At 45.1% G+C, this 22,536-nt stretch overlaps 1 protein-coding gene across 2 annotated transcripts in view; it reads left to right on the top strand.

The window, feature by feature from the left end:
* The window catches only part of MCAM (melanoma cell adhesion molecule), a 239,002-nt gene that overhangs the window by 182,269 nt on the left and 34,197 nt on the right, over window positions 1–22,536 (top strand). Inside the window, exon 14 of one of the 2 annotated variants that reach the window (XM_083162727.1) lies at window positions 13,572–13,607. The exons of the other annotated variant lie outside the window; for it this stretch is intronic. Coding sequence (XP_083018853.1) covers window positions 13,572–13,607 — 36 coding nt within the window. The remainder of the gene's footprint in view (window positions 1–13,571; window positions 13,608–22,536) is intronic. 2 annotated transcript variants of the gene reach the window in all.

The raw sequence follows: 22,536 nt of genomic DNA, 5'->3' as shown, positions 1-22,536 counted from the left end.
AATAAATGCTTAGCAATAGAAAATAATGTGCAATAGTAATACTCTGCATATCAACGAAGCACACACAATAACAGAGGTGAGACAAGTCTAGCGTTCTTGCGTGGCCCCTAGCTTCGCCAATATCTTTATGAACGAGGTAGAAAAAGATTTGTTTTTCTTTGATGCCAATATAGCTAAAAAAATTGTGACATTCTATCGATACATCGATGACATAATACTACTTTGGGATGGCACCATCGATGAATTTACTACCACCATGGATTCCATCAACTTGTTAGATCCTGATATTAAATTTACTTTCCAATGTAGTGAAAAATCTATCAACTTTCTCGATGTCCAGATAACCATCGCAGAAGACAATCAGCTCCAGACAACAGTATACCACAAACCTACAGATAGGAATACTCTGTTATTGGGTAGCAGTTATCATCCGCCAGCACTCAAGTGGGGTTTACCCCACTCACAGTTTCTAAGAGCATTACGAATATGCTCTTCTTTGCAAGATGCGGAAATAGAAATTGACAAAATGCTGAAAAATTTTCTCAATAGAGGTTACCCCCTTAAGTTACTGTTGAAAACAAAAGAAAAGGTACTGAACATTTCCAGAGAAACTGCACTCACTAATGTGAAGAAAAAACAAGATATGAATCGAATAATATGGACATTAAATTATGCCACCAACAGTGAATCCTTGATTAAGGCTGCAAGATCAATGTGGGCGATTGTTACCACAGATAAAAATCTAACTGCTCTTAAAAACAGCAAAATTATGCCCGCTTACAGAAGAGGAAAAAACATTAAAGACTACGTTGTCCACAACGACATATCCAATTTCAATGAACCATCAGGAGTGACAAAACGCAAAAATGGCAATTATAAATGCCTAGGTTGCGTAACTTGCAGCAACCTGGAAACTGGAGACACTTTCTACCATCCCAGATCGGGCATCAAAATCAAAATCAACTTCCCACTGACTTGTACCAGTAGGTACGTCATATACTATATCAAATGCCCATGTGCGTTTTTGTATATAGGTAAAACTATTCGAAAATTCAAAGAAAGGATAGCGATGCATAAATCCAGCATCAGAGCGGCGCTGTCTGGTAAAGGATCCGATCAACCCGTAGCTCGTCACTGGAAAGAAAAATCACATTCCCTTTCCAGCATACGCTACAAAATTATTGACTGCATTCCTGAAAGCAATAGAGGGGGCAACCGTGACAGGGCACTCCTGCAGTTGGAGTCGCGTTGGATCTATAGACTCCAAACCGTGCAACCATTTGGGTTAAATGAAATGTTGCCATTCTCTTGTTTTCTCTAATTACTTGCTTTAATTGTCTCTATTAACCTTATCGGACTTTTCTCCATTCAGAGAACGCTAGACTTGTCTCACCTCTGTTATTGTGTGTGCTTCGTTGATATGCAGAGTATTACTATTGCACATTATTTTCTATTGCTAAGCATTTATTATGTTCCGTTCATGAGCCTGTTTGTTTATTCTCATCACCTAGGTGATGGTACACAGGGTGTAGTTCACGCCCCCTGGAGACGCTGGATGCGCCGGCGCTGGGTCGCGCACATGACGTCATCGGGTCTCCGCCGGGTGAGCTGGACTTGGATCGGGTGCACTGGGTGTCATTCACTTTTGACTGTCTATATATGTAAGTACGTTTTGCCTTGTATTTTATGTCTTGAAAAAGGGATTAAATCTCCCGAAACGTTGACAAATTGACCTGAGTTTGGGTTTCATTTTTGTGACTACACTTGTTGTAATAAGCCTTTTGAGTGCCACGGACTTTTTCTCATATATATATATATATATATATATATATATATATAAAAATATATTTTTTCAGTGCATACTGTACATTTTTTTACTTTTTCTGCAGCTTGATGCTGCTGCTGCTGCTGCGGGGGGGAGGGGGGAGGAGGGCAGCGCTGCGTGCGCTCCAGACGCTCCGGGGGAGCTGCTGCTGCTGCCGGGTGAGTGCCCGGCGGGGTCGAGGGGGGGCTGCACATCGGTGGTGATCGGTGCTGTACTTGACAGCACCGATCACCAATGAATCCCTGTGTTACCGAGCGGCTTAGCCGCCGGTAACACAGGAAACGCTGTGAATGGCTGTTCAGATTTGAACAGCCAATCACAGCGATCGCCGACCGGGGGGGGCACCCCTGCCCCCCCTGGGCGGCGAGGGGGGATGTCTGCTGTCAGGGACAGCAGACATCACCTAACTGTCACTGTGTCTCTAGACGCAGTGACAGTTAGAAGTCATGACGTATATATACGTCATGTGTCGGGAAGTACTTCCCGACCATGACGTATATATACGTCAAATGTCGTGAAGGGGTTAAATATTTTGTTACAGAATCCTGTGCGCTGCCATGCAGGAACATGTCCTTTTCTATTTTTTGTGCTATTGCTTAATTACAAGTTCCAAGCAGTAGAAGTTACAAGTTACAAGCGCTAGCACCCTCCTACATTTAATTGTGTGAATTAAATACAGTATTCCACTACAATTTTAGACCGTTTGATTAATGTACACTTTAGTAACTACCATTTGTAGGGTGATTCAATCCACCACATAGCCATTGTACTGGAACATTAGATACCTGGTTGCAATTTTTAGATGTATTTGCCCTGTACATTAAATTAGGCCCACTCTGTGGAAAAAGAGACACTGAAGAAATTGTGGGAGGGGAAGGTGCATGCCCAAAGAAGTGGTGTGCCCAGGCACAGATAGATAACCCCACAAGCCCTAACAGTGCCAGGCTGTACACTGTTTAACCATAATGCCTACTACACATTATGTCACACACAGTAATGCCCATTTGATATTGTGCCACACAACTTAATTATGCATTACAACACAGATCTTAATGCCATTTACACATTAAACCACAGACCTTTATGCCCTTTACACATTATACCACACACTGTAATGCCCATTACACATTACTCTATATGCCGTAATGCCCGTTACACATTATACCACACACCATGATGCCTATTACGCATACCACACACTGTAATGCCTTTTACATATTATGCCACATTAGTGCCACTTACCTACAGCACATCGTTGTTGCCAGGAGTTACAAGCTTGATGTCAGGGGTCTCTTGCTTGATCCCAGGAGTTACATGCTCCTTGAAAGGGAGTTTTAATGCTTACTGCTTACTAAAGCGCTGCAGAATAAGTATGCGCTATATAAGAAACTGTTAATAAATAAATTAAATAAATAAAATAATACTGCCACCGAGGATTACATCCTCATGCTGCCCCAGGATCCCCCCCCCCCCACACCCCCCACCTTCCCTTTATCTCAGGTTATTTATTTACTTTTTATGGGAGATGGGATTCAGCATGGGATAGCTGGTAGAGGGGAGCACCTCTCTGGCTTGCCCTCCCCACCCCACCCCCCGCCACACTTACCCTGCTTACCAGCTTCCACAGCTCTGTCCGCCGGGTCTTGCTTACTCAGTGTCCCTATTCCTGTCGGATGTACTGTTCAGCAGTACAGGTGGGACAGGCAGCCGGCGGGTGATATGATATGGAGGAAAACCCATCTTCTGGTGGCAATAAAGCAGCAGGATGCGCTGTGTGGCACATACTGCACACTGTCCTATTCCATCCTGCACTCTAATGATCACATCCAAAAGTCCGGGCCTAAATATAGGCAATGGGGCAAAATACAATTTTTCTAGAAGAGGCTTTCCAAACGCTTTTAATTAGAGCAAATGCCCAATTATCAGGTTATAAGTATAGAAGATGTAAGCAATGTTTAAGTGTGTGTGTTTGTGCGTGTTGTACTGTTTTTGGGTGTGGGTTATAGTGAATGTGGGTGTGTGTTGTACTGTGAGTGGTGTGTTGTGTGTAATGTAGAAACAGACTTTGACGGCAGAACCACTTGGCCCATCTACTCTGCCACTTTTTTTAAACATGTTGGGCGAGAGTTATTAATGCAAATACACCTACAAATACAAATGTATACATCATCGGAAGAATACGAATAGGAATCACCATTCAACATAAATCTAATTCTCTCTGCACATTTTACATCTGCCCCCCTGCAGTGCACATGGTTTTGTCCATCTAAGAAGGATTTTGTCAGAAAGTGTGAACTAGAATAAGGCCCATTGTGTTAATGTAAACATCATGTATAAATAACCAGGTGCTGTAACTGAATTCAACTTAATTTCAATTGCTGTTACAAATAATTAAATATATACTTCTTATTATGTCCTGCTAATACAAAAATAAATACTAAAAAAGAATAATCTATCAAGCAGGGGACAAATAATCATAGAGAAAAAATTAAGAATTTCTCCCAAGTTTCCACGTCCAAGTTTTTAATCACATTTTTTTTTCTTTCTTCACGCATTCCTACTATCATTTTATTAAAGAGGGCATTAATAGCACACCCCTCCTTTTTTTTTTTAGAAAAACAGAAATAAAAGTTAAATTTTAGGATTGTGATTTATCAGTTGGACGTCTTCCAGGTATATTTTTGGAGTGCACCCCACAATTCTCCAATCTTTCTTCTTTTTCCTATACTGTGAATTTCCAATAGAAGGGTAGCACCGTATCCTTATGAATGAACTGTATAATAAAAATCTATATAGTAGCACAAAAATAAATAAGGAAATAAAAATATAACCTATAGGAAGACGAACAAAAAGAATTCTCAGTGCGGAATTAAAAAAAAAACCTTTCTCTAACCGATTCCTAATTTACCAATTATCGACAATTAGCGGGATACGGACACTAATTGCCGGTAAAATACGCCTGGAAAATACATGTAATTTTCGAGAAGAGCTCTATGGCTAAGGTCCTGGTCGGCAGACACGCATTCTAAAAATAGACTGGTTGCATTACCCTTTGAGGGCTCATTCCTTTTTGGCTCCAAGCTAGACGCCCTTATCCATCGCATCACTGGAGGGAAGTCTTTGAAGCTGCCGCAGGAGAAGAAATTTAAGTACCCAGTATCTACATTGGCACGACAAACATATAGAGATGCAAAGTCATACAGGCCAGGAAGACCCTACAATCAGAGGGGCTCATTTGGTACCTCTAGGAGGTTTTTTCGTGCCAATGCCAGAAGAGGCTCCAAGCAATGACAATCATGGTACGTCAGCCGTGGGAGCCCGTCTTCTAAGATTCGGAGAGCAATGGCTGACCTCAGTTCAGGACAAGTGGGTGTTAAATATAATACGCGAAGGTTACAGGATAGAATTTGCACAGCTACCAAGAAGAGATCATTTTATTCAGTCAAGGATGCCGACATCTCCCATAGAGAGAAGAGAGTTACTGAAGATTCTGGACCAGTTGTTAGAGATCAAGGCGATCGAAAGAGTGCCGCCAGAACAAGAAAGAAGGGGGTTCTATTCGAACTTGTTTCTGGTGGAGAAAGCTACAGGTGCCTTCAGGACCATCATAGATCTGCGGTTGCAGAATCAGTATATAGAGGTGAAGAAGTTCCGCATGGAGACATTGAAGACCATTACCTCAGGCATCAGGAAGGGGGACTTCATGGTGTCTCTGGACCTGAAAGATGCGTATTATCACATCCCGATACACTGTTTTCATCGAAGATTTCTCAGCTTCTGTGTACAGGGCAGACATTTCCAGTTTACGTGCCTCCCCTTTGGGCTGACAACCTCCCCAAGGGTCTTTACGAAGGTCTTAGTGACATTAATAGCGATTCTCAGAAGAAGAAGGATCCAAATCTGGCCTTATCTCGACGACCTCCTGATTGCAGCCGCATCGTCGGAAAGAGTATTAAGAGACTTGCAGGTAGTGATGGAGGTTCTGCGAGGACATGGTTGGTTAGTCAACCTTCAGAAGAGTCAACTAATGTTGACTCAGAAGATAAAGTTCTTAGGTGTTATAATAGACACAAAGAACTTCAGACTACTTCTCTCAGAAGAAAGGTGTGTAAAGATTACCTCTCTCGCAAAGAAGGTAGCGGTGAAGATGACAGTTCCGGTGAAGGAGTGTGTACAGCTGTTGGGGATGATGTCATCCACGATTGGTGTGGTGCCTTGGGCACAGTGGAGGATGAGAGAACTACAATGGGCCGTTCTACCCCAGATAAAGGGGAGAGGCGATTATTCAGGCCGGATGAAGTTAAACTCGGCAGTAAAAAGATCCCTAAAATGGTGGATAAAGTCAAGCTTGAACGAAAGGGCGATGTCTCTGTATCTACCTCACTTTCAGATCATAACGACAGATGCAAGTCAGTCAGGCTGGGGCGCTCATTTCAAAGAGCACACGGTTCAAGGACTTTGGTCAGAAAGATAGAGTACAAAGTCATCAAATTGGAGAGAGGCAGAAGCAGTATGGAGAGCCATAGGAGAATTTGGTCACAGGGTGATCTACTCACATCTAAGAATTTTCTCGGACAACACTAAAGTAGTAGCGTACATAAACCACCAAGGAGGAACGAAGAGCAAAGATCTGATGGTGGTAATGTCCAAGATACTAACATGGGCAGAGGCATCAGTAAAGTCTCTTACAGAAGTCTTTGTTCCCGGAAAGGAGAACATATTGGCCGATCTGCTCAGTCGAAGCAAGGTAGTCCCAGGGGAATGGGAATTGGACACAGGAGTATTCGAAGAAGTGGCGAAGAGGTTCGGGAGACCAGACGTAGATCTGATGGCGACGCACACCATCAGGAAGGTAGAGAAATTCTACTCAAGATACTTTCTGCCTCACACGTCAGCAGTGGATACCTTCTTGTCAAATGGGAGTGCCAGCTGGGATACCTGTTTCCCCCCTTTCCCCTGATCCACCGAGTGTTGAAGAAGGTAATGGAAGACCAGGTAGACGTTATCATGATACTACCGTTTTGGCCCAGGAGGGCCTGGTTTGCGACAGTACTCAGGTTGTCCATATAAGAGCCTTGGACTCTCCCAATAATCCCGAGGTTGCTGGTGCAGGGTCATCAGAGTCATCCAGACCCAGCGGCATTGTCATTGACGGCTTGGAGATTGAGAGGGAGTCGCTGAGAAGAAGAGGTCTCTCTGACCAAACTATTTCAGTCCTTCTTCATGCAAGGAAGGATGTGTCTTCTGCAGTATATTATAGGGTATGGCGAGCCTTTATAAATTGGAGAGGATCAAAGGAACAGTTGGAGGAAATACCTACAGGGGAAGTACTTCAGTTCTTATGTAAAGGTTTCTTTGATGGTCTGGCTACAGCAACGCTCAAGGTGCAGATCTCGGCACTAAGTGTCCTGTTAAACATGAGGTTAGCAGAAGAGGACCTCATTATAAGGTTCGGAAATGCTATCAAAAGGTTGAGGCCTCCGATGAAGTCATTAGTAGCGCCTTGGGACTTGAACCTGATTCTAAGGGCTTTGGTGAAAGAGCCCTTTGAGCCGTTATCCGAAATATCCCTGAAATTCCTAACATGGAAGATAGTCTTCCTGGTGGCAGTGACCTCCGCTAGGAGGGTGAGTGAGATCCAAGCACTCTGGGCAGAGGAGCCTTATATCAAAATCATGCCCGATAGGGTTGTACTAAGAACAAACCCATACTTTCTACCCAAGGTGGTATCATCATTCCATCTCAATCAAGAGATTTTATTACCGGCGTTTTATCCAAATCCTGAAACTAAGGAGGAGGAATCATGGTATAATCTGGATGTGGTAAGAGGAATTACTACATACCTAGAAAGATTGAAGGATGTAAGTAGAGCTAAGAATCTATTTGTAATCCCTGAGGGGACAAGAAAGGGTTTGCCACCAACAAAGCAGACCATCTCAAGATGGATACGAGAACTGATAACCTTTGTTTATCAGGAAGAAGGTAAAGCGGTTCCGTCCATAATTAAGGCACACTCAACCAGGGCGGTGGCGACATCCTGGGCCTGGAAGGCGAAGGCTTCAATCAAGGACATCTGTAAGGCAGCGACTTGGTCGTCAGTGCACACGTTTGCGAGGCACTATGAGCTTAATGTATCTCTGCCGCGGTCCTGCAAGGGGTTATTGACAATTAAATTCTTGGCAATTAAAAAATTCTTGACATATGTATTCCTGGGTCCCTCCCTCTTTTGTTCTTTGCTATGGTATTTCCCTAGGTATTGGCTGCCATGGGGATCGTAGAAGAAAACAAAAGAATTATGCTTACCGATAATTCCTTTTCTTCATAGAGATCCCATGGCAGCCATCAGTTGCCCTCCCTTGTTGTCTCTTTTTCCCCTAGGAACCTGATGTGAAGGAGACACTCGAAAGACACCTAGGAAGGGGAGGAGCAGGGATTTAAACCGGAGGGGGAGGTTCCAGGGAAAAAAGTAACCTGTCTAACTCGAGCCTGAGGGATGAAATCCCTAGGTATTGGCTGCCATGGGATCTCTATGAAGAAAAGGAACTATCGGTACGCATAATCCGTTGTTTTTTCTAAAGTGGAAAGAAAAAGATATTTGCAATGTCCATGATGCTTTTGATCCGAGAGAAATCCTCATTCACTTTACTGCCTTAAGTCAAACTTTGCAGATCCCAAGGAATTCATTTGTTATGTATCTGCAGTTACAAAACTATGTGAATTATTTGCCTCATGAAATAAATTGTGAGCCTACTCCAGATGCCCTGTCTACACTGCTTTCTCAATTACAATTAATTTAGTATAAAATCTCCTTCTCAATAATGATAAATGGGTGTGGATCATTTGGTCTACAACAACTAGGTCGACAAGCATTGGGTTGACACCACTAGGTCGACGTGCAGCAAAGTTGATATGGGACAATGTCGACATGGGGACGGTCGACATGGTCATTAGGTCGACGCAATCATAAGGTTGACGTAGGCTAGGTCGACAGTCAAAAGGTTGACATGGGGTCTTTCACTGTTTTTTGCCAGAGTGTCGACACTGTAGACATGGACACAGGTTAAAGTGCAGCGCGTCTCCTTTCATGGTTCACTGCGCTCCCATGCTTCGGGCTCGGTGCCTCGCTACACTCGGCACACTATTTTATTCTCCTGCCACACCCGAGTGGATGATACTACAGCTCATTTTTTTGAGCCAATGTTGGCTCAAAAAACAGTGAAAAACCCCATGTTGACCTTTTGACTGTTGACCTTGCCCATATTGACCTAATGCTTGTGTCGAAATAATGACCCTGTCGACCTAACCCATGTCGACCTAACTGCATCGACCTACAGTAGTTGTTGTATCCCTGATAAATGTGTGGAAGATTTTAATTGCCAGTTGGCAAGCAGAAAACTTAACAGTTCGTTCGAAGGTAGTTCTTATAAAGCACTATGATGGCACAATGCTGTTTTTAAGATCTGGTATGTCACAAGGGAAACACACCAAAGTTATTCATAGGGCCATCATATCTGAAAGCAGAAGGAAAAATGTTATGGCAAATGCATCAAGTTTTTGTTCTAAATGTAAGCATCCTGATGCTACTTTTTTCCATAACTTTTGTGATTACCTTAAGATAAGGCGATACTGGGATAGGGTAATGGGGTTTATTAATAATATATTTGACACTAAACTTCAAAGACCCTTTGGCTATTCTATTTTACGCATTGGAAGCTGGAAAGTAAGAATGTATCACTTTATTATCTGTTATTATAAAAGCAGTTCTGAAAAATGATACTACACCACTGGATAGTAGTTCACATCTCCAACTCTGGAAGAACTTCAATCCTTTATACTGCAGATACTTTATATATTAAGACATGACACTTTACCACTCATTTAAATAGGGTTAAACACTTTCAAGAAACAGGTGTAGTTTATAGAAATTTTGGATCCCACAGAGAAATCAAAAGTTTTCAATCTGTTTGAATCTACTACTGTAGCTGGTTTCTCCTTCATCAGTTGACTTACATTTTACACTCGGATTCAAATGGATTTACGAAACCACTTTTTGTACTATCTCATTCTCTTTTTTTCTGTAAGGGTGGTGGCTCTGTCCCTTCCAACACTGCAGCAGTGCACTGTTCTGTGTATTTTAAATGGTTTTAATGTTCCTACCTTTTGTAGTTCACAGTTTTGGATCATTTATATTGTACTAGGTGATTCGTCGCACCCTACAGGCGCTCTTCACACCGGCGTAAGGGGCTCTTCCCCCTTAATCTGTGAAGGCATTTATTGCGTGAATTATGGTTTGTGCGGGAGGGACTGGTGTGGGGTTTTCACAGGTGGATGTGGGTATGCTTTGGGTGGGTGTGGGTCGGGTGGGGGAGGTTGATTGTGGGTGTTGTTGACGGGAGAGTAGCGGGTTCGGGGATAGTGAGGGTGGTGAAGTTGCAGGTGTGGGTAGTGTGTGGACTCTCCGGTTGAGTGAGGGGCAAGTGCGGTGGTGGCGTGGGTGCAGGATTGATGGTGGTGTTGGACGGGAGGTATGGGTGCGTGGGTTGGTTGATGGGCTTAAACAGCGGTCACCTTTGCCCACTTTGTACACAGCGGCCAACTCTGGCCACTCTATACACAGCGGTCAGCTCTGCCCTTTCTTTACCCAGCAGACCCCTCTGCCCTCTGTGCCTGGCAGACCCCCCTCTGCCCTCTGTGCCTGGCAGACCCCCCTCTGTCTTCTGTGCCTGGCAGAGCCCCCCCTGTCCTCTGTGCCTGGCAGACCCCCTCTGCCCATTGGGATGTGAGTTGCTTCTCCCAGCATGAGATGCTGGGGATGGTGATCTGGCAGGCTATTGAAGGGAGAAGCCGGCGTTCAGTCTGTGCCTGATACAGGCACAGCAGACGGGCTGAGTACAGGTCCCAGCTTCCTGCACGAGTGATCTGCTCCAGGTTGCAGCACCTCCTGCCCTGGAACCCGGAGCACACAGCCACCGTCATAGCAACAGTAAATGAGTGCATCAGACGTAAGCCCCCTCCTCCTCCTTATCCCTCGTCCTCTCCCCCTGCAGGCTGCCACCGACTGACTCCAAAACCCCCGCCTCCTCCGACCGGAGCGCTTCTCACTCCCCGTCCCCACTTACACTGAGCAGCCAGACATGTGGCTGCTGACTGCCTCTGTGTGCAGTGCACTGGCCATTGCACCCCTGTTATAGCTCTGCATCACCCCAGGGAGCCGTGGCTGTGCACAGTTTGGGAACCGCTGGGCTGATTGGGCGGAGAGCCATAGAGTTGTGTTAGGCTATGGGTGGGCGGAGTAATGGCCGGAGTCACGGACGTCCATTAGGCGATGTCACACAGTGCCCCTGCTTCTCAGCCGCAGGCAATGGAAGGTATTCAATGTGAATACCGGCGACGTGCAGCGAATCCTGTTTAGGATTCGCTGCACATTCGCCACTGCTCGCTGCGTTCCGGAGCCTCACCGGCTCCGGTATTCAACGAGTCAGGGGCTCGCTGCCCCTGACTGGCGAATTTGAGCTCCTGCAGCGGACGCCGCAGGCAGCCTGAGGACGGTGGCAGGCAGGGAGATGGAAGTCTCCCTGCCTGCCCCAGAACGTTTGTGGGGGGCAGGTGGGCTCCCCGGGTGCCAGGCAGCACAGGTTGCCCCCCGGGGGTGCCAGCAGGGGACCGGGTATATTCACTACACCCGATCATGAATATGTAATGATCGGGTGAAGTGAATATATGAATATCTAATGAGTGGCTCGGCTCCCGGCCCCCTGCTGGCTGGTCTGTGTAAAAAAAAAAAATTTTTTTTTTTTTTTTAATTAAATATATATTCATGTGCTTACAGCACATGAATAAAAATAGCATGCCCCTCCTCAGAATAAAATTCCAGATTTTTTTACACCAATTGTAAAAAACAAATCACTTTATTATAAAAGCTCACCTTCAACTTCACCATAAAAAGATAGCGATTGCTACTCGGTGAATCATGGCAAAAAAAACCTTGAAATGTATTCGCCATGTGGTCATTGAATAGGGTGATTCACCGCAGTGCCGTCTTTCCCATTGGGCACGATGGGCAGTTGCCCGGGGGCCCTAGGACCTAGGGGCCCCCGGCCCAGCCCAATGGGAAAGATGGTGGCCGGGGTCCGGGAATCCGCTCACCCTCGCTGGGGGATCCGGGCAGGGGGATCAGGGCGGTGGCGGCAGAGGCGTAGCGAGGGCGGTGCCGGTGGAGCACCAGCTCCGGGCGATGGAAGCTATCCTGGCGCCGGAGCCGTCCCAGCACCGCCAGCTCGCCAGCTCCATCTCCCCCGCTAGCTCCCACCGCGGCTCGCTGTGTGCGGGAGACGTGATGCTATTTAAAATTCACGTCTCCCTCTGGACCGCCAGCCAATAGGCGCTTGCGGTCCAGCAGCCAATCAACTGGTGGCTGCTGGACCGCGAGCGCCTATTGGCTAGCGCGGTCCAGCGGGATATGTGAATCTTAAATAGCAGGCGCAGCAGCACACACTAGTGCACTGTTACAGCGGGGACTTGGAACGCCTGGGCAGCGGACAGCTGGGGGGTCCCCACTGTCAGATGTCGCGCGCAGGGGCGATCCGCGGCACTGCTCCCCTCTCGTGACAGCCATCACAGCCGCCGCAGCTAACATCATCATCCCGCCCACCCGGCTCCCAATGTGCTGGTAAGTTGTGGCCATCAGAAGGGGGACCATGCTCGAGCTCCAGTATAACAAACCTAAAAGAGGTCCAGACTCACCACCCTGGTGTTGGATGGTATGGGTATGTTGGGGACAGTGAAAGAGTAGGGTGTGTAATTGGGAGTGGTGTAGAGGAATAGGGAGTGAATGTGGCACAAACAGGGGGACTAGGGTGTATATGTGAGTAAAGCTTTATAGGGGGTCTGTGGGTGGAACAGGGTGTTTGTGGTGGGGATAGAGGGTTATGGGGTGTATGTTGGGGGACAGGGTGTTTGTGGTGGGGATAGAGGGACGTGGCAATGAGGTCTCTCCTCTTATATGGAATCAGTATGGGAATTCTGTAAGGGGCAGTAATATGGGCAATGTTTAAGGGGCACTACGAGGGGAATTATGTGTAAGGGACATTACGCCGGAAGCTGACTGGCTTCCGCACGGAGCCAGAGAGGTGAGGGTTGGGGAGGTGACTGTGGGCTCCTGGGCAAACTAATTGGGGGGGGGGGGGGTCCAGTGAACTAGGTTGCCCAGGGGCCCTTCCTAATGTTAAGACGGCCCTGATTCACCGTTTTAGTCAAAAATTCGCCTTACAGCACAAAATCGACATAAAAACCTGGCGAATCAGCCTCATTGAATACCACCCAATGTGTGTGGGGTGTGAAAAGTGCCCTTTGTAAGGCTGTGTGGGTGGCGCCCTGGTGTCATCCCAGTATGTCCCTGCTCTCCCTGCTCTGATGGGCCGTTGTCTCAGCCCTGCCTTGGTCACTCTGTGAGTGTGTGTATGTCCCCGCCCAGCGTTATACACACACTCACAGATTGACAATTCTGAGCTATTATATAAGATATTTTAGATACATGACATTATTCTACTTATTTGTGCATTTTACTGCACAGTATTTTATTACACTAATCTTTTTTGAGGTACGGTATGTTATTTCTTTGAAATATCTTTCTTTTTGTCTATTTTCTACTGTTTGCAATTAATCCATCGATTTACTGATATTTTGGTTGAAATCAATTAAAACGTACTGTATACTATTTTGAGACTGATTCTCATTTTCCTTACAGAATCTGGAGCCACTGTGGTTCCAATCCCCAATGCAGGTAAGGAAGCTTTAGATCATCTTGCCTACTTTCAAATTCACCTCTCCGGGAGAAGCCCGGAGAGGCAACACATCAGTGAGGCAGAAGCAAACCTGAAATCACTTGGCCGCGGAGAGGGGCGGGGCTTAAATGACATGAAATGCAGCGATCGTGTAATTTTGAGCCCCGCCCCCTCTCCGCGGACCCACTATTTCCGGTAATTAAACCAGCAGGCATAGGGGGAGTGGGGGCTATTACCACAAACTGGGAGAATTGCCCAGCTTCCTGGGGGGCCGGGAGAAGGACCCGATTTCCGGGAGGCTCATGGTCATTCCGGGAGGGTAGGCAAGCCTGCTTTAGATGAAAGGATCTGGCCACCAATGGTCTATCCTGAGAGAATCAGTGTCCATTTTGCCACTCAGGACACAGGCCCTGAGCTGTTTTTTTATGGCTTATTGGTGCAATTGTAACATGACCACACATATTTCACAGTATGTGGGTGACTGGTGGTTGCCTCTCAAATTTAAACAGTATATAAGACATACCATTTATAAAATCAATGGCACACATTCTGCCACAACATGCAAGCTGCCTCATTTCAGCTGTCATATTGCAGCATACAGTATACTGTATGTATGGCCAAGTAGATAGATAAATTATGATTTTCTTAAAATGATATGCACGAAAATGACCAGTCATAATGACATTTTTGTGCATATCATATAGTGTGTACACACTATATTGTTAATGATCCATACTCCTTAGGGTAGTTAGTGTTGTCCTCTACTGTCTGTACATGAAGCTCAACCTGAGGATATCTTAAACAATAGCTATACTCTGATCATGTGCGGAATCTTGGTGTTGTCCTGGATAATGGCCTGACACTTAAACATCAGGTGTCAGCCACAATCAAATCCTCATTCTTTCATCTGAGAAACATAGCCAGAATCAAGCATTTAATTCCCTCAGAAGACCTTCCTAAAGTCATACATGCATTTATATCATCACGACTAGACTACTGCAATGCTCTCTACCTGGGTCTTCCAGCAAAAGAATTGCACCGCTTGCAGCTGGTACAAAATGCAGCCGCCAGACTATTAACTAACCAGCCCCGCTCCTGCCACATAACTCCCATTCTCTACGCCCTTCACTGGCTACCTGTAAAATGGCGAATCGTTTTCAAGATTGGCTTACTCACTTTCAAGGCCCTACATGACCAGGGCCCAAGGTACCTGCAACAGCTGCTGATCCCTTACTGTCCTACTCGATTACTACGATCCACTGAAGAAGGACTACTAACAGTACCCAGAATCTCCCTGAATTCATCTGGGGGTCGAGCTTTCAACTATGCTGCTCCAACTCTGTGGAACTCTCTTCCTCGCACAGTGCGAGAAGCGCCCACTATAGAATCCTTTAAAAATAGACTAAAGACATACTTATTTACTCAAGCATTTCACTGACATCTACTGTTAAGTTTGTTTTGTATTTCGAGCTGTAAAGACAATGTGTGAAGCACTTTGAGTCCTATTGGGAGAAAAGTGCTATATAAATATCATTATTATTATTATTATTATTATATACTTGGATGTGGCCAGTGAAGAAATCATTGAAGATATCTTTTGTGAAATCTTTCAGTTTCCACAAAAGATGCAATTTATCATGAAGTTCTCGGGAGTTCAGCAGAAATCTTGAGCGACATTGTATTGTTTGCATGTTGTCTAGTGTGTACCCAGCTTTAGAGTGAAATCAGATCTGTTTTAATGCTAGTTAGAATAGTATTTGCGATTGTATTATCAAGACTAATCTTAAATGTTTCACAAAATTCAGTGTAATTGAATTCTGCATGCTCCATCCAGCACACTACTAAGCAGACCCAAGAGCCTGATTCCAATTTGTATGCATATGCCTATGCAGCGGTTATTTTTCAGATTATGGACTTGCTAATCATCACAAGTGAAGCAGCTGCAGACATAATATATAATTTGGCAAGCTGACTTTTGTGCAGAGGCTCCTAAGAGCTGACTGCTATGTCCTTAGAGTGTCTGTTCACTCACACACAAACACACACACACACACAAATAAAACCACAGTGTATTTTTGTTTTTACTTCAAATGTCAAAATCCTGGGTCTGACTTGGTATTGAAAGCACCCCTTAGACACACTGCACCACGATTATGCACACTGTAATGCCACACTCCGTAGTGCTCATTACACATTATGTCACACACCACAGTGTGCATTAGACATTATACCACACTGTAATGCCCATTACACATTATTTACAAAAATGACTAGCCGGGTGCTGTGTAATAATAATAATAAAATATATATATATATTTCAACTAATAGCACTTGACTTTAGATTTGAATAGCTGCAGACTTAAGGTGTGTATGTGTGCACACACCTAAAACATTCAAGATCTCCACTGAGAGTGGGTATCCAAAGAATAACAATAACAAAATGCAGAAAGAAGTACTGTTATGGCTTTGGGTGTGAACCCACTGTTTAGTATGGCCACAGTGAACCCTTTTTTACCTTTTTTGTATTATCCAAAAGATGACTGACACCTGCAACACTAGGTCTTCACCTATAATAGCCACATCTAGAGGGGCAAATTAGGTCTGCCACCAGGTCTTACTTTAAGACAAAGTGGCAGAGATTTTTTGGAAAGAGACAACAGGAGAAGCTAGCTAAAACAGGTACCTAACAAAACTGGAAATAAACACTAAGGGCACACTGCCAAAAACCAGCAAGAAAGCTAACTAATCGTGCAAGCAACCTAGTCACAGAAACAAGGCTAAAGTGACAGAGTCACATACACATTGAAACAAACAAGACAAAGCACAGCAAACCACACAACAGATAAACACTCCAAGCAGAATACAAAATAATGCAGCTAAGAGGGAGAAGCCCTCACAGAACCTGAACTTAGAATAGCGTAGATTGTGGCGCAATGCATATACATTTATCCTGAGGCATGCTCCAAGAACATGAGATGGCTTACAAAGAGCATGAACTGACAAGAACCAGAATATATAAAGAACCAGGTTTCTCAAAGGAAAACTCACAGACACCTGAAGGAACCACCATATCACATAAAGGTATATGGAATCCTATTCATTCTCAGATAGCGACATGGACATATCACGTTCCCATCTAACGTGGGCTGGGAATTCACCTTTTTAGATTTGATAACATCATACTGGTACCATTTAGAAATCCCACCTCTATGACACTGGGAAAAGAACCATGAATATAAAATTCTTGGAATATTCTAAATATCTATGGAGCCAGTGGCAGATTTTGAGAAATTTATAGAAGTCCTGCTTAGGAATACCATATTCAGACTGCAAATCTGCAAATGATGCTAAACTACCTAAAACGAAAAGATCCTTCAAGTGAACCAGACCTTGTGAATGCCAGGAGTCCAACCTCAAGTTTGGAATAATTAATGCTATATACGAAAGACAGATCTGGGCCAGGAAGTATTATGTCTGCATCATCTGATATCATTCTATGCCACACATTCAATGTGGCTCTAATTGCAGCCCCCCAGGGCCCTCCCACACTGGAATTGCCTGGAGGGGGAGCCAAGAAATCTTGCAGCAACCAGTCATCTATCAGTTTCCCAAAATAACACAATAGCGGTTTGAAGTTGCAGTCAAATATATCGCAGTCCCTAGATACATAAACCCTAAGTATTTAATAGATTTAAACTGCCAAGCATATCTATATTTGTCTTTAAGGAGCTGAACATCTTCCCAGGGAATATTAAAGGAGAGGGCCTCTGTCTTAGTAGTATTCAGTTTGTAGTAGGAAATATTGGAGTATTCATCTAACAATGTATACAGAATCGGGAGTGACGTGGTGGGACTCAGTAAACTTAAAAGTATGTCATCTGCAAAAAGACTGATAATGTGGGATGAGCCATCTATAGTAGGGCCCCTTAGATCCCCCATGGATCTAATTCTCTCAGCCAGAGGCTTGAAAGCCAACGCGAAGATAAGGGGGGACAAGGGACACCCATGATGGGTGCCATTGGTAATATCACACCCCAAGGAGACACAATCATTCACAAACATCCTTGCTGAATTAACTGAGTATAGGGCAAAAATTGAGTCCAAGAAACGACCGGCAAAGCCAAAGCAGGACAGTACCAATTTTAAGTAACCCCAATGCAATCTGTCAAATGCAATATTTTTTTTTGCTTTTCGGCATCCAATGACAGGATCAATAGTGGATACTTTCTATGATCACAGAATTCCAATATATTGAAAACTCTGTGGGTGTTATCTGGGGCCTGCCTTCAGTTAGGATACATGGGGAGCATAGGGCCAGAATGGCCTTGGGGTCCAGTCTAGGCAAAGAGATGCTATTCAGAAAATTTTGGAAGTCCGAATACCTGGGTTGAGCTGTATTAATATCGGATTTGAGATTATACAACTGGGGATAGTACTCCGCAAAGGAGTTTGCTATATCATAGAGATCAGACACCTTAGCACCCCTAGAGTTATATATGAAATGAAGCCTCGCCTTGGCTTGACGTCCCCTCAGTTTCCTAGCCAGAAGGCGGCCCACCTTGTTCCCAAAATCATAAAATTTCTGGTTAAGGTGAGACAAATTACAATGTACTTCCTGTAAGGAGAAAGAGTTAACCTTCTCCCGAGCTTGCCTAAGGAGTCGCAAGAGGGATTTGCTAAGGGGATCCTGTTTATGAGCAGTTTCTAGCCAAGATGCCTCCTGTTCAGCCAGAGCAAAAGCATGAAGGCGGGATTTTTTAATTCAAGACGCAGTCTGTGTAACGATTATGGGTTCTGATGGTGTCGTGCGGTTCTCAGGAAGAGAGGCGGGACCAGCAGGAGTTGGATTAAATTAACTCATACAAAGAATAATAGGACATATTATTATTATGGCATCAGTACTTCTTGAATAGATTAATAATAATAATAGCAAAGAGTCTCTGGTATATCGTAATAAACATAATAACAGTCTTTTGCATTGAAAGAAGTAAACAAGATGGCAGTCTTTATAAAGGAAGATAATCAGGATTGCAGTCCTTTGTATAAACAATGATTCCGACACTGGAGTTAAATGATAAAGAATACCTGAAGATTGGATACTTGGAAGATTGGAAGCTTGGATGATGGATGACTGAAAGAAGTGAAGATTGAATATTGGAAGATTGGATGATTGAAGATTGGATGATTGGATGATTGAAGATTGGAAAATTAGATGATTGAAGATTGGATGATTGAGGATTGGATGATTGAGGATTACCCAACAGGGTATGAGGATGAGCCGAGGAATTCATAGAAGGAAAGGCAACTGAAGTGTGTGGCTCACCAGAGACAGCAACCATGGAATCAGAGGTTGCGGCATAACTATAGCACCGCAGCCCCCGCCACCGCGAGGGGGCGCTGTGCATGTGGGGGCGCCGGGGGCTGCGGTGCTATAGTTAAACCCCCCCCCCCCCCCCACAATCCCCCGCAGACTTACCTATCTCGCTGGTCCCGGCGGCTCCGTTCTTCTGCTGAGGACCACCACAAAATGGCCGCCCCCATATAGCACACAGTTCTCTGAAACTGTCTGCTGCATGGGGGCGGCCATTTTCTGGTGGTCCTCAGCAGAAGAACGGAGCCGCCGGGACCAGCGCGATAGGTAAGGCTGTGGGGGATTGAGGGGGGGTTTGCATGGGCGGCAGGGCAGGGGTAGGGGTGCTTGGTGGGGCGGCGGTGGGGGGGGCGCCCCCCCTAATGGCGGGGGGGCGCCCAAAACATAGCTACGCCACTGATCAGAGGCCAGCAGCAACACCCAGCTGGAGAGCGCAGTGCATAGGCACTAGGATGGCCAGGAAATTCCCCTTGCTTGCATGCTAAGGAAACAAGTTGTACTGATACAGATGAACCTAGGCAGCTCCCTTTATACCAATGGAAGGACTGCCATAGGCCAACTGGTCAGAATGGGAGGAGAAGCCCTGACCTGGCCAATACTGCTTATGCCCTCAACCAAGATGGCGGCACTGCACTCGGCGCCAGCCTCCTGACAGCCAGACTGCTGTGCCTCCGTATGAATCCCTGCACGCCTCTCACAGCTGCACAGCACCATCACTGCCCATCCGACCAGGACCCCAGCAGACACACGCCAGCCGCCAGTGGGCACGGACGGGTGAGTACTGTACCCGACGTGCTAAGCCGCAGCGGCATGTGACAAGTCTGGATAGCTGAACCCTGCACAACAGTCTTAAGGGAACACCAATGGTTAAAAATAGTAGTCTCCTCGGGGCGATTGGACTCTACATACAACGAAAGGGAGGAACGAATGGCCTCACGGGCCTCCAACTGAGAGAGAATGTGATTACCCAGTCTCCACGGGCCTGGAGCAACCTTGTGAGCATCTAAATCCCAGACAATGAATACAGGGGAATGGTCAGACCAGGACATGGGAAGTATCTCAACCTTAGTCAGGGACATTAACGTTCATGTATCAGTTAGTACCAAATCTATCCTAGAGTATGATTTGTGGACGCGAGAGTAATAATCCCGAACATTCGGGTGTTTAGTCTGCCATGCATCATATAAATCGTATTCGATTAACACAGTCCTGAACCTAGGGGAATGGTCTGGGGGCGTATTTGACCCGCATTCTGTGGAACGAGATCTGTCCATGTTGGAGTCTAGTACCAAATTAAAGTCACCCAGGAGCATAATAGCACCCTTAGCATGTTTATGGACAACAGCACACAATTTCCTGCAAAAGGGGATCTGTCTGGAGTTGGGGGCATAACAGGAAACTAATGTAACCTCTGCATCATCCAACTTACCAACCAAGACGAGGTACCTTCCCTCGGGGTCAGCGTATTGGGAGGTGTCGACGAAAGGACAATGGCCCTTATTCAGATCTGTTCGCAGTACAATTTTTTTCTCAAAATGGGCAAAACCATGTGCACTACAGGTGGGGCAGATGGGCAGATGTAACATGTATAGAGAGAGTTAGATTTGTGTGAGTTATTTTGTTTCTGTGCAGGGTAAATACTGGCTGCATTATTTTACACTTCTATTTAGATTTCAGTTTCAACACACCCCACCCAAATGTAACTCTCTCTGCACATGTTACATCTGCCCCCCTGCAGTGCAGTGCACATGGTTTTACCCATTTTAAGAACAAACTTGTACTGCAATCAGATCTGAATAAGGACCAATGAGCAGAGATTATAGCCACTCCAGCCTTCTTAGACGGACCATTTGTACAATATCAGAGTGGAAATCTACTGTCAGAGAATCTAGTAATCAAACATAGAGTCATGGAGCTCCAAAACGTAGGAGACTCATTATCAACTCCTTGGAACGAAAGAAACATAGGATAACTGTATAGATAATTGACAAATGGTGAAACATGGAGCAACACATACAATAGGGGAACATAGTGTAGACCAAAAATAGATCCTATTTCAATGACGACCATACCTGCTGAAGTAGACGATCTGGGGGTGACCCTGAGGTGTCACCCGACAGGTTCTATTTAGTGAGAAGTTTTAGGCCAACTTTAGCTATGGATATTGTCGAACCCTCACGGGATATAAGGAGCCTGGTGGGGAAACCCCAGCGGTACATAATGTTAGCCTTTTGGAGAACCAAAGTTATGGGATGAAGTGAGCATCTCTTTATCTAGCCTGGGAGATGTCCCCAAACAGTTGTAGGGAGCCCAGCACATCTGTTGAATCAAGGCCTGGTCTAGCAGCTTTAAGTAAAGACTCCTTGATATGGAAGAAGTGTAACCTCATCAAGACTTTCCTCTGGGCACCATCAGGGGCATTTCTGGCTTTAAGAAGCCTATGAATACGGTCCAGCAGTAGGTCTGAGGAGGAGGCTGATGGTACTAGTTTCTTGAAAATATCAATAGCAAAGTCATTCAAACTACTATTTGATACAGTTTCGGGAACACCCCTCAACTTGAGGTTGTACCGTCGGTTGTTTCAGTCAGCAGTACAACATAAAAGCAATAACGGTTGCAGGGAAGAAGCAGGGGAGCACTTCAGGGCATCAAATTATACATCATAAACTTGTCGCCAGTACCCCTCCCATCGAGAGGCACCCAATCAAGTGTACCTTGCACAGGAGTGGAGAAATCAGAGCAGTTGGGTGTAACAATCAGATCCAGGGGATCACCGCACTATAACACAGCACCCCTTAATTAAAATAGCACGCTGTAGTGTTGCAGCAGGGGATCCAGAGATATAGTCGTTTACAGACAGTGCCGCAATATCAATCCTCCCAGGTGTATTGAAGTTGCTGACAGGCAGGCAAGCAGTAGTAGCAATGTAATGTTTTTCTGGTTTGTTTCTGAAAGGCATTGCACATGCAAGCTATGAAATGTTCAGTCGATCGCTAATAGTCCACCTTGCTGGGCTGCGATCATGTCTGAATAACCCACTATGTGTAAGCAGCAATTGTGGGGATATTATGTGTATAAGCTACACTACAGAGTTAATTGTCTCATCCAGGGCTATCCTAATAGCCCCGAAAAGCCGAAACGAGACATAGCTTATCAGGAATTTGCTTCACCTGCCCCCAGCGAAAACGGTGCTGCAGCTTTACAAAAACACACAGGTTTTACTGAACCTGTGCTTTTCAGCCACAGGAGGTCTTTTTATTGAGCAATTAAATTGGAAATCACGATAAAAAAAACAGCAACTGAAAAGCATTGGGACAAAAGCAAAAAACGTCAGTTTTTCACTTCCAATGTTTTGGTAGGGGTAATAGGATACCCCTCTTAGATTGTGACATTAAATTACAATATAATATGCATAATTATGGGCAATACTATTGCAATTATGGGCAGTGATATACAATACAGGAATTATAAGCAGGGCCTAATGTGGTCATGCAGAGGTGGGGGAACTAATTTCTCTATGCCACCTTATTACTGGCCCTCCCCCCATTAGGTAGAGA

This window comes from Crinia signifera, chromosome 19 (genome assembly GCF_055691185.1).
Source record: "Crinia signifera chromosome 19, ASM5569118v1, whole genome shotgun sequence".
Taxonomy (NCBI): Eukaryota; Metazoa; Chordata; class Amphibia; order Anura; family Myobatrachidae; genus Crinia; species Crinia signifera.
Note: the sequence above shows the minus strand (reverse complement) of the source record. Positions and strands in the feature narration are given on the sequence as shown.